The sequence below is a fragment of the Arvicanthis niloticus genome, chromosome 22 (assembly GCF_011762505.2).
Source record: "Arvicanthis niloticus isolate mArvNil1 chromosome 22, mArvNil1.pat.X, whole genome shotgun sequence".
NCBI lineage: Eukaryota > Metazoa > Chordata > Mammalia > Rodentia > Muridae > Arvicanthis > Arvicanthis niloticus.
The window spans coordinates 33,392,341-33,405,900 of record NC_133429.1 but is presented as its reverse complement, the minus strand read 5'-3'; the positions used below and the strand labels follow the sequence as shown (position 1 = coordinate 33,405,900).

At 37.8% G+C, this 13,560-nt stretch overlaps 1 protein-coding gene across 10 annotated transcripts in view; it reads right to left on the bottom strand.

Moving 5' to 3' along the window:
- The window catches only part of Osbpl8 (oxysterol binding protein like 8), a 141,238-nt gene that overhangs the window by 26,222 nt on the left and 101,456 nt on the right, over positions 1 to 13,560 (bottom strand). For all 10 annotated transcript variants that reach the window (XM_076920195.1, XM_076920199.1, XM_076920205.1 and 7 more), the window contains 7 exons: positions 10,449 to 10,526; positions 8,194 to 8,295; positions 5,935 to 6,138; positions 4,066 to 4,150; positions 2,821 to 2,992; positions 968 to 1,205; positions 84 to 268 (listed from right to left, as the gene is read on the bottom strand). In XM_076920195.1, the coding sequence (XP_076776310.1) occupies positions 84 to 268; positions 968 to 1,205; positions 2,821 to 2,992; positions 4,066 to 4,150; positions 5,935 to 6,138; positions 8,194 to 8,295; positions 10,449 to 10,526 (1,064 nt within the window). The remainder of the gene's footprint in view (positions 1 to 83; positions 269 to 967; positions 1,206 to 2,820; positions 2,993 to 4,065; positions 4,151 to 5,934; positions 6,139 to 8,193; positions 8,296 to 10,448; positions 10,527 to 13,560) is intronic.

Here is a 13,560-nt window from a genome sequence, read left to right as displayed (position 1 = left end):
CCACCATGCCTGGCTTTTTGTTACTTTCTCAAGATACTCTAATACCATATAGGAATTTTCTATTTCCAGAAGACTCTACTTACTCAGACAGGAAATCTGCATGGTAGTAGTAATCTGAAAGTTTATCCAGGAACGAACGAGGCTCCAAAATAAACGTAGGAAGAACCACCCTGGATAGATCCATGCCGGGACGGACTTGCTTGAGCAGAGTCCAGATAAGGCTTTTGTTTTCTTCAGACACAGTTTCCGTTTGAGAAGCCTCACCTGCCTTTAACAATCAACAGAGCACACTGAAATATTATATTTCTCTTAAACGCAGGCAGACAAGACAGTGAATGATAAAAACATGGCTCTCTCCAGGACTACTCTCCAAGCATTATGGAAGTGTGCAAAAGCCATTGGGTAGTAAAATATAGTCTGTAAAAGTAAACAGAGGGCTGCAAGAAATATCAAAATAACAGCACATATAAAAGAACCAAAGCATTAGTTTATTTGTTCAGTTAAATTTATTTTTCTATTGAAACAAGGCTTTGTTGTGTAGCCCAGGCTGCCCTTGATGTATAGCCTAGGCTGCCTTGAAAGCTGCAGACTTTCTGCTTCATTCTCAAGTGCTGAGATTACAGAATTGTGCCTCCGAACCCAGCTTTGTAGTTCACTGTTTTACATACATTAACTATGCACTGGTATAACAAGCAAGTTTTAAGTTTATGCTGATTTGCAGTTTACTTTATAGCTGGCAGTGACATCAAACAATATCCTATTTCAATAACAAACTTGACAATGTAAACCATAAGACCACAGTGGCATACAGGTGGTTGCTGATAAATGCAAATAAATTTTAAAATACACCTTTGAAAAGACATGTGACACAAATATTCTTTGGGGAAAACAATAGGTCAAGCAAGTATCTCTAATTGTGTGTAGAAATGTTCTAGAGTTAGTGAGTCTCTGACAATAGAGCACTTACCTCCCCCAGTTCTTCATGGCTCTGCTCCATGTAGGTGGTCTCCTTTAAAGGCTCCACAGGCTCAGGGTCAATGTACGAGTCGTCTTGCCTTTCTGATGTATCTGTGTCACTCTCTTCGCTTTTCCCCAGCACCTCATTGTCAGACTCATCATGTTCTTGATCGTTCTCTTTGTCAGATTTATCAGAATACATATCTTGGTCCTTAAAGTGCTGTCTTTCAATCTCACTGTCATTCAACCTTAGTGATAATAACAAGGAAGAACAAAGGAGGCTAAAAGACAAATTCGTAACTGGGAGTAACGTGACATTTACTGTAAACTTACTATGTGCTATGCACAGTTCTAAAAATGTTTTATTTAGTTTATTTAATCTTTGAAATCATCAGGTTAGGCAACATTCTTCTTCTCTTACAGATCAGTGGACAAAGGCACAGAGACGTTAGACAGAAGCCCGTGATTTAACAGAGCCTTGCCTCTCTACTCTTGGGTCTAAAATATTCACAAGGAACTATAGACTACACTTGCTACACCTGCCCACGTCCTGTCTCACAACCATGTTCCCGGAAGCAGGGCCACTGCCACGTCTGGTCTGAAGAAAAACACTAAGTCCAGACCATCAGGTTCTCAGTCAGTGAGGTCTGACTTCCCACTGTAAAGAGCTCCAAAAAACCCCAAATAACTGCTAAGAATAAGATGAAACATGCTTTGAGCTATATTTAACATCTACCTGATAGGCTTACTTGGCAGGGGTAAATTTCCAGGGAACAATGGAAATAACAATTTTAGTTTAAGGGACTAAATCTATAGCCCCCAAATGAAGCTTTAAATGATAAGGGGGGGAGGTTTTTTTTTTTTTTCTTTCTGTAAAGCAACAAAAAGAGGCCAGCACCTGAAAAAGATCTGAGCACTGCACCACAGTTTTGCCAGAGAAATATGTTAGTATTAGCTACAAGAGGTATTAGCTACAGAGGTATTAGCTACAAGAGGTAAAACCACAAGTCAGATAAAGTTACCACTCAAAATGCTTCCATAAGGCCTAGAGAGGCTCAGTGGTTAAGAGAACTGGCTGATCTTCCAGATGACCCAGGTTCAATTCCCAGCACCCAAACCATATGTAACTCCTGTCCCAGGGGCCTGACACCCTCTTCTAGCCTCTGAAGGCACTGTGGGAATATGGAGGAGAGACATGCATACCAACAGTCATGCATACAAGCCACACCCATACACATTACAAAATAAACATAAAAATGCTTCACAAATAGTAGGCAAAACCCAGTGCCATTATAAACTATGTTAAGACCAGAACAGTAGAAGGCTCAGTATGTTAGATACTATGCTTTGAATATATCAGCAATATGTATAGATAATGTTTAAGTGATAAATGCTATATTATTTGTTCAGTTTTCTATTAAGGAGGAATATTTGTTGGGAAAGAAGACTTTAATACTAAATATTAGCATTCTTAAGGTTGTAATTATATCATTGTTTCGATGTACAACAACCTCACATGGAATACAATGTTCAAACTGATCTTGAGATGGGATTCTAACAGAAGTAGAAATTATCCTTAATGGAAGGTGTATTATGCACAAAAACAAAAGAGATACTCAGCTCACTTGTACCTGGAAAAAAGAACAATGCACACAGGCTAAAATAAAAAAAAAATAAATAAAGACAAAGCCCTATGTCTGATTCATAGCAAATAAACTAATTTTACAGGCCTTAAGTCACATAATAATAAGGTATGCAAATTTCAGTGCTATACACATTACTAAGGTAGTAGAAATGATAACCAATTTAATGAGTAGGATGGTCTCCAAAATCATTACCAAATTAGCAGCAAGAACTACTTACTGGAAGTTGTCTCCGCTGTGAAGATTGTTAGCACGCAGCAAACCATACAGAGTCACATGTGTGCTGTCTGATGAAATGCTCAGGTCGTGCTCCTTCCCTTCCCTGATCATTGTTCGTTTAAGAAGACTAGAACATTTCAAAGCCAACTCCAGAGCATCCATCCAGCACCTTCCTAAAACATGGATTTGGAAGCAAGAAAATTAAGAAGCCAGTACTCGTTCATTTAACCCCCTCACCCTTAAACATACTATTTCTTTGACAAGCAAGCACTGGAAACAATTTATATGTAAAAGTTTGCCAAGATTTTAATGGACTCTTGTTTGTTTTTTTCTAATAAATCATTTTTGAATAACAACCATTAAAAATCACAATAAACAGGAGACATGTATTATGTAAGCATATCCAATTTAAAACACACTTTATTTCTGAAACCTTAGAACATTAACAGGCAGCTTTAAAGTATCACACGAGGTACATAAAACACAGTAAGGAGAACACGTTTCTACTGGCTGAGATACTGTTTCATTGTTGACTGCATGTCTGTCCTCAGGTGTGGCATCCACTCTACCTCTGGGTAGGAGAATATTTTGTCAGCTTGCACTGCTCAGTCACAGGCCCTATGACATTCCACATACACTCTCATGCACAGAAATTCTAGTCACCCCAGTACTGGAAGGCTGTAAGATTCCCTACAAGCTAATCTAGACCATACAGTGTGACAGTAAGGAACAAATCCATTTATTATAATGCTTTCAGTGATGTTGCGTGTGCGTGTGGTGTGGTTTGCTCTCTCTGTATTATTTGCCAAGTGAATCTAGCTACAGAGGTGTGTGTGTGTGTGTGTGTGTGTAAGTTGTATTTTGCTTTCTTATGTAAAATAAAACAAAACCAGTGTTTTAAAGTCACAAATATAAACTTAAAAGTACGATAGCTTATAGGTTGCTTATGTCTCTTAAAATGTATAATGAATTACTACAACGGATTACTATTAAGTCCCCACAGCATTACTGTGTTAGTGCAGAGTGAAAGAAAACCTGAGCTGCTGACACTGCCCAGTTACATGTGTCCTTCTATCAGAGTTCCTGCCTGCAAAGTTACTCATGTGTTTAGTGTTCTACATAGTTTATGACTTCAGGATTTTGCCTCAACTGTCCTAGGAACACATGATTTCCTTCAAGGTTAACACAAAGTAATACACAAAATAACTCTTTAAAGCTAAGAGCCAATCAATCAAAAAGTATTTACCATCTGACTCTGAAGTAGCTCGGATAATCAAGTAACTGCTAGGTAAAGGCTGAGTTATGGATCCAACTGCTTCACCTTTTGGACCCTTCAGAGAAAACAGGTGAACAGAAAGTATTATGATAGACCAATGATACAATAGCCAGTATTATTCTTGTCAGATAAGGATTTATCAGGCACAAATAATAATCTAAAAACAAACAAGCTTTAATTACAACCTTAAGAATGCTAATATTTAGTATTAAAGTCTTCTTTCCCAACAAATATTCCTCCTTAATAGAAAACTGAACAAATAATTGCATTTATCACTTAAACATTATTTATACATATTGCTGATATATTAAAAACATAGTATCTAACATACTGACACAATTTTAACAAAATTTCTATATTACAGGTTTTACTACATGAGAAATATTATATTCCTAAAAGTTTTTTTTAAAAAGTTACTGGAAATATAATTAAAATTCACTAGATAAAGAGAAACGAATTATATATACCTTATAATCAATTACTATTTGTTTTAAATACTGATCGCAAAAACCTTGACTTTTTACAAGGCAAGACAGAAAATTGCTTCATAACTGTGGTTATTTGTGCACGCGCGCGCGCGCGCACACACACACACACACACACACACACACACACACCACACAGGGAACACTGGTAAGTAATTAGTACCACACCAAGGCTAAATTCATGTGTGAGGTGGTCCCTAGAACTAAGGTACACTAGGACCTAGAATCAGACTACCTAGATTTTACTCTCGTCACTTACTAGAAAAAAACTACTAAAGTAACCACTTTGGGATTCAATCTTTTATGTATGTGAGGAGAAATCTGTATCCTTATCATAGGTATGAGGATGAAACAGACTCCATTCAAAATACCTCTATGGGTTAAGTTCTTTGCTCCATTCACACATTGCTCATATAGTAAGAAAATCTAAAATTTACCATACTGATACAATTTTAATGTTAGCAAGAACTTTCATCTTATAGGTCTTGCTAGGTGAGAAATACTATGCTTCTACAAGTATAAATTAGGTAGCTGGACATTTAGTTATAACTCACTAGTAAAAAAATTGAATTCTACAAGAAAAATAACTCTGTAATCCTAAATGTTCCTCCATGAATCTAGACTGCTGGGACTAAAAAGCCCACATCCTTTCCTAGGCGCATCAACACTGCCTGGTGTATAGTTAGTTAGTCCTTTAGTCGAGGTGAGCCAATTACCCATCCTAGACTAAAGCTGACCCCACTTTGAGAGCTTAAGGTTTGGCGATCTGGTTAATGTAAACAACACTGTCTACGTTTGGAGAACTCCTTGATCATGAATCAGAGAACGCATTGCTGTTTGCTTGCTTACTTCTGCTTTTACAGCATGCAGGGACCATACTGATACTTTTAGGTATAAACACTAGTGCTCTATCTTTACTGAAGGAGCAGACAGGACATCTGCTCCATGCATGCCAACACACATCCTCTTCACTACAGGGAAGTCACAGAAAGTACCAGTCTCTGTTCTAGATAACCACTCTGATGAAACTGCACAAGATATGCAGTCAACATTACACAACATTACAGAGAATGAGGAACCACAATTAATAAAAAAATATAAATTTAATCTTCAGTGACAAAAGAGAAAATTAAGATCTAAAATATTGAGGAAATTTTTCAAGAAAAATTATTTTAGGTCTTAAAGGCAAGAGAAAGGCTTTTTGGTACACGTTCAATTACAGATAGTGACAGAAGGAAACATAAAACTATGAAAGACAGACAATACTCTGAGCCCTGGCCAAGTCAAAGGCCTCTGACTGACTTACCATACTTCTCCTCACTGTCATCTCTACCTTTGACAAGTGCTCACATACCTTCACTGCCCAGATAGACTGCTCCAAAGGATGGAAGAGCTTGAAACAGAAGCCATCCTTTTTTGATGGACGCTCGATGATCTCACAAGCATTCAGAAGGACTGTTCCAACCCACTGCCCATTTTTTTGTGTTTTATAGATCAGAAGCACCCCAGGTTTCAACACACACCACAGCTTGGTCCAGCTCTTTAGGGTACCACGAATCTACAGAAAGATACGTTTATTTTAAAGACTGATATCTGTTTCTCTTTCTAGACTACAGAATATTAGACTGAAAAATGGCTACCAAGATTTTTTAATCTCAAGTTATATAGCATATACATTTACACTGAATACGTCTTTAGTCAGAAGGCTATTTCATGACAATGCACTGCAGACAAACGTTGAGCCGGCGTGACTCCTGATCTAAGAAGCTCGGGTTTTGTGGAACAGTAGGCCAAAGTTTCACATACATTAAGCAGAGTCCCTAACCTTCTTGATCACTCAAGGTCATTAAAGTAAGCTTCCATAATACTGAAATTATTCTTTTTGCAGCAGCTGTTACAACTGTAATTTTTGTGAATAAATGATTATTCTGTCTTTTTTCACTTCGCTTTTCTGAAGGCTTTTAGTACATCCAAGAATTCTCCTAAATATCTGGTAAACAATAGGAAGAAGGAAGAATCCCTGCCTAGTCCCTAAATGTGCCCTTCTTAGATAACTGTTCCTAGTCATTACCTGAGGTGAGCTATATAAACGTCTAGGAGGAAGCCTTTAAGTATAGGCGCATTACTTATTTTATGAAATACTCCTTACCTTAAGCCTTAATGCAGCCACTAGCTTTAGCGAGTCTTTTTTCTATCATCTCCTATATCTGCATTCATTAAAAAAAATTGTTGCTAGGCAGTTCCCTGGCTTAACAATGCTGAAGAGGTTGCCACTACTGTATTCAAATTACACTAGGAACTCTCTTTACATTTACTCATTAAATGTAAGTGAATTGTGAGTGGACATGCATAGGGTAAATGAATGTACGACTCCTTAAGGAGCAAAGTGGGCAGAACCCTAGTAATCCAAGATATAAAGAGTATGGCAGACTCTGAAGCCAGGAATAAAAAGAGAAAAATAGTCAAGAAAAGGCACACACACTCACAGACATGTGTGTGTGTATGTGTGAGTGTATGTACATCTCTCTATATAAATGAGACTGTAAATCAGGAGAATCAAAAAAAAAAAAAAAAAAAAACAAACAGTTACTCTGATGTAATATTCTTGCTCTTTGAGATGTAATAATAGAAAAGAGAGTGAGCTGTCAGAAATGAAGGCATGGTTTAAAGGCAGCCACGGCGTCAGGTGTGGTGGTGCACACCTATATATAATCTCAGCTTGTGAGATGCTGGGGCTAGAGACGGCCATGTGTCCAAGGCCGGTCAGGGCTGCTCAGCAGTGCCTTGTTTCAAAATAACAAAGCGGGCTGGGGAAAGGGGGTATGGTCCATCCATCTTGAGGATGTCTGTAGACTTGTAGAGGTTACGTTTGACTCTAGAGAAGAAACAAGTAGGATCCAGAGCTAATATGGTGTCAAGAAGAGATCAAGTAAGCTGGAATTTATTTTCAGCATAAAACTGAAGATCCTCGCAGTATATGAACTGTGTGCAACTGTGATGAAGACTCATTGTAAAGGGAGACTTGTTTTTAATGTCTCTAGGGATCATTCGGTAGCACTTCTGCTAACTCATTTACTTTAAAGTCTTACCTGCGCTGTCCTGTCCAGTCAGGTAAGAAGACTGAGTGACTGGGGTAAGAAAAGGAGACAAGCAGCGTGGGTCTGCACTCACTGCACAGCGCTCCTCAGGAAAACCTGTTAACTCGTGTTTTGTTTTTCAAGACAGGGTTTCTCACTTTGTAAACTCAGCTGGCCTCGAATTCAGAGATCTGCCTGCTTTTGCCTCCCAAGTTTAAAGACATGCACTACCACTGCCTGATTCAGGTACAACTTTTATATCAACTTGTTCTTATTTAATAATACAAGTTCCAATCTGCAATAATACCAAATGATTAGTGGTATAATAAAATACTTTTTATAATGGTTTATATTAAATGACATGGTTTCACACTAATCAAAATGCCTTAACAGAGCTGCTGATCTGATGCTTCTAGAGTTCCTTCTTGTGAAGACTGGCACACAGAACATCAAAAAAGTTCTAAGCATCTTGTTTTCTCTCACATTCTCATCCCCATGAATAAACGCTTAGTGAGAGTTCAAACCCAAGCCCTGACCTTCAGCCAGTCGGCCATGACAATGACAGAGGGATCTGTGATGGTGCTGAGTAACTCCTTCGTGGCTCTCTTCTTCTCCTCACGGTAATTCTTCTTCTGGACCTAACGGAACAGGAGTAGAAACAGAAGACTCAGTGGAAGACGCAATTTCTTAAAGTTCTAGCATTTTGAAATAAACAACTAGACAGGAGGTTTTGACAATCCAGGTTAGAATCTGGTTTCCGTGGTTACTACTCTAGCCCTCGGTATCCTCTTAAGTCACTACTATGCTTTCAGATACACACAATCTATAGACATGTACACACAAAATCTCCCATTTGATTGGTTTTTTTGTTTGAGAGTTTCTATCATGTTCTTTTAACTGTGCTATAAGATTCTTGCCATAAATAAAATATTGACAGTGTTAGCACTGAGTGCATTGGTGAAATGTTATTATTCTAAACTCAGAGCGATAACATTACTTCATTTAATCACCACAATAAGCTTTTCAGGTAGAATTATTAACAGCTTTATTTATGTTCAAGAACACTGAGGCAGAGACAGTAATGTGCCCCGAATCACACAGCTAGCAAAGTATGAAACAGAATCCAGAAGCAGACTGGCTTCCAAAGCTGTACTCAAAATCATAAGGCTGTTTTCCCAATGCATATTCTTACTGGTAGAAATCTTCTTAGCTACTACTTTTTGATTATTACAAGCAATGCTGCAATTTTTCCAAATGGAAGTTGTGCCCTTTTTTTTTTTTTAACTAAAATCCAAGACAGAAATTAAGAAATTATGAGATCAACTTGTTCAAAATATTAAATGTTTTATTTTCATAGGTAAATTATTTCTTTGAAATGACCCAAGAAGGCAAAAGTAAATTAATAGTTCTATTGTTATTTTGTATTTGGATGGGGAAAGAGTAATAACCTATCAGTATCTATATTTCTTAAATGATAAGACAAAAAAAAACTATTAAAGTTAAATTTAATTGAGATTATATATGCATAATAAAGTTTAACTGTTAATTGCCTCCAATACCTAAGACTTATGGTCATTTGATTTATTTTATTTTGTGTGTGGGTGTTTTTTCAGCAGCATGTATATCTGTCTATCCCCATACATGTGGTGTCCACAGAAGCAAGAGAGGCTAGCGGCTCCTCTGGAACTGGAGCTACAGAGGGTTGCTAGCTGCCATGTGGGCACTGGGAACTGAACTCGGGTCCTCTAGAAGAGCAGCCAGTGCTACTGAATAGCTTTACTGTAAAACTGCTGATGCAAATGCTCATAGGACCAGCCATGGAACACAGACGGATGTGATGATGAGCAGGGAACAGACCTAGCATAGAGCATGTGTTCTTTAAGCTCTAAGTTCTATGGCCACTCAGGAAGGTAGTCTCCACACATTTCCTAAGAAAGAAGTCAGAGATCTGGACTTTCACTGTCTCAAAATTTAAGACATGATACAGGTCAAACAAAATATATATCCCTATGGGCCTGGAAATTAGCAAACTAACTTAAGTGGATGCCAGAAATGTCCACTAGCTGTTCCACACCAATGCAATGCTCTCTGTGCTCTGTGAAAGTGGTGAAGCGATACCTACTCCAGAGCCTGTGCTATGGCAAGCTATGGCCTGCTCTAGAACAGTCGTCAACAAGTCTTATCAACTGACTCACAGCAGCATAAGCATACAAACACTTGGCATGTGCTTGCCTTTCCATCCTCCTGGAGTTTTTTCTTCTCCCTTTAGGAGGATACACATCAATTTTTCGTATTATCCCATTTTCAAAAGCACATGCAAAGCACAATGTCAAAGGATTATCAACTTTGCTATAAGACTAGCTCCTAGTAACACCAGAAGCCATATCCATAAAGCCCCATTCAGCTGCAACATGAGCTGAATAAGGACACCACCAACGGGCATGCCAAAGTGGACAAAGAAACTCCCACAAGGCCTCAAGCCCACACAAAGAATTATATTCTGAGGAAATCAGGGATGAAGCGAAGTGGCCTTCCTCAGAGAACACACCAACTGGCTATTCAGTGGCAATGGTCAGCCTTGAAAACATACATACAAGTAACATTATATTGACTGAATAGGTTATATTTAGGGAATATACATATATACATGCAATAACAATTAATACAAGACGAGGCCATGAGTTTTACGGAGAGCAGGGAGGGGTATATGGGAGGGCTTAGAGGGGAGAAAGGAAAGGGAGAAATGTAATTGTAATATATAAAAAATTTAAAAATAACTACAGAAACTAACCTTAAGAGACTCTTTCTTAGTGAGCTTACTTGAAGTTGAACTGTCCTTTTCTGAGCCATTATAAAGTTTAGATTCAGACTGAGATGAAAATAAAAAGAGAATTAAAACATTTATTTTACATACCACATAAAACTTAACAATGTTATCTTTCTTATACTCTACCAATTTGCTGCTATAATTTAAGCAAATATTTTCATATAAAGTTTTCCCCACATGGTATTTGTGTTTTCACATGTATGCATGCACATTCAAAAATTTATCTGCAATATGGATTTAGTATTTTTAAGTTTTATACTGTATTTCTCAGGACATTTCTTAGAAAATATACTCTTGTTCAGTTATTCACAGTATAAAAATTGCCAGAGCAGTATTAAGATGACCGCTACAATATGCTACGAAAGGAAGCCATGTAAGTTTCATCAAATTGACCCTCAGACTACCCACTACCTCAGTTCCTCTTCAACACCTCAGGCAAAGCCACTTTAACTGTGCAGTCCAACACAGTACTCCAGGACCTACCTCTTTCCACCTCTCCAGTGTATTTAAATTGTGATAATGACAAAACTCAGTTTTGTTTTTCAGTTTATAGTTAAGAGTCTTCATAAAACCTTAATAATTGAACAACAGGTTTCTGTATTCATTTTACATGTCAAAAAGAGCTCAGAGAGGCAGACTTCTCAGACACAATCATTAACATAGCAGCAACGGAAACCCAGCTCTCCTGATGCAATGCCTAGTCTTTCATTAGAGCACAAAAGCCTATGTCTGAGAGCATCTGTATAAATCTTGGAACAGTATCAGCCTACTCCCTCCATGTCCTACAAATGTTTCATTTCTGCCATTGTTAGACACAGGACACCATACTAGCATTCTTAGTAGTACTCTGGGTAGACTCGGAACTTGATCTACACGGTGGCTTCAAAATGTTCAACAACTACACCTGCAGAGCACTAACTTTAACCAAGGACCCTTCAGTCGATTTTATGAGCCATGGTGATGGCACCATAGTTATTCACTGGTGATAGAGACAGCCAGTGTACCAGCTGACAAAAAGGAACGAGCTAAACATTTTTGATCAACCAATGAAATGAACATGTCAGTGAAGCCGGTTTATCTTGTTCATGTGAAAACACCCCTGGTGGTTGGCAGGAAATCCCTTTACATCAACGGGGCAAAGATGAGGAGAAAAGGAATGAGCTCAACATTTTTGACCAACTAACGCAAAATGAAAATGTCATTGAAGCTTATTTATCTTGTTTATGCTAAAAATACCTCTGGTGGTTGGCAGGAAATAGCTTTACATAAACAGGGGATAGATGAGGTTATGATGATGTAGTTAATTGACAGGAAACAAGCTGAAATTATTTTCAATGCAGAAAACAGAGCTCAACCTGCTTAAACTTTTAAGCTGCTGACTCAAGTGTCTTGAACACCACACTGCTTGTTCTCATGGTGATAGCATAAACTGTGACACCTAAACAATTTTTTATAATTACTCCTGCTACACAGCTATCTGTTTCCCCAAAACAGACAGCTCTGAGGACTTATCCCTCAAAGATGACACAGCTGCTGTCAGAGGGAAGCAATGTATTACAACTGTCACAGAATTCTGCTTCCTCCTCTAGGAAGAGCACACATTAGATATAATACTGTCTAACAAAGAGCACTCATGTTGTCAACTTGAATGTTGAAATTAATGGCTGCATACTACTGACAAAGGACTATGGTAAGCATTGTTCATGTACCACCTCACTCACTGCCTAAAGTACCTGAGATAGCACTACTATCCCCCTTTACTAGTCAGAAAACTATACCTACACATTAAATAGCACCCCAAATCATACGCACAACACATAGATGAACAGAATTTTGTACCTTAGCCTAATTCTGAGCTTTGTGGTTTTTGTAATCTCACTTTATTTGTTTATTGCTTTTGAAAGCTCTTCATAGAGTATAGCAACCAGAATCAAATGTGAAAGTTATCTTTATAAATAAGAGAAAATGTTTCCCCAACAACTCCAAGTAACAATATCTGGTTTGGCTATCATAGGATTCCACTGTCATATGAATAAACAGGGAAGGAGCATGTCATGTGAGACTGGTAGATCAGAACACAGATGCCTTTAAGAGCTATGAAAATACTGTGCAGTCTAGCTGTGACAAAACACTAAGTCAGGAACCACATGTTCTGCCCCACACAGCACTGCCTCAGCTTTTTGAACCAGCACGGTATTGTTCTTAAACTCTGGTAATGGGCTTGCATGGTAAAATTTTCAGAAAGGGTTTTTATTAAGCTGCCCAGGCTGGCTTTTAACTTACAATCCTTCTGCCTCAGTCTCCTAAGTAGTTGAAATTCCAGGCACATCCCACCAGGTCTGACTCTGAATTAACTAACCTATCTTTAGTAGAACGAAACACATGAACCATCTTTGTTTCTTTGTTGAAGATATTTTATTACAGTAGGCTTTTTATTCCTTTGTAAACATGGCTGGCCACCATCTTAATACTGACTATGAGTCTTTTAATATAAAGAATTTCTTAAATCTGTTAAATGGCTTTAAAATGTTTCACCCCTCCCCAACTCCCCCACTCCCCGCCACAGACACACACTTAACTATTATGGCCTTTCAGGCAATGTGACTACCCAGCTTTTCTCACTGGGCTGGAATTCACCAAGTAGGTGAGAAATAACAAGAAGTTATTTCTTGGGTTTTAATGTCCTTGTTAGTAAAATACCCTAATTTTCTACTAACTCACAGGTTGTTTGGGGGTTTAAATGAGGTAACACACATAAGGTATTTAACATAATACTTGGTATAAGTTCTGATTCAGGTTTCTAATTATATTCTAGATTCCAAGTGTAGTCAAAATCTGCCTTTCAGAATAAGGCATTATATATCAAATTTCTTCTGATTTCCTTTAGAAACTATAAAACACTACATTTATAAAAACAACAATATAAAAATCACAGTTACTGTGATTACAAAGATGTTTTTGGTCTAGAAAGGAACTTATTCAGGTAAGCAGATTGTTTTTTTAAAAACAAGTAGTAATAACCTATAAACTTATAGGGATGTATACAGATGTTGGAGGATCAGGTTATGGGGGTCTA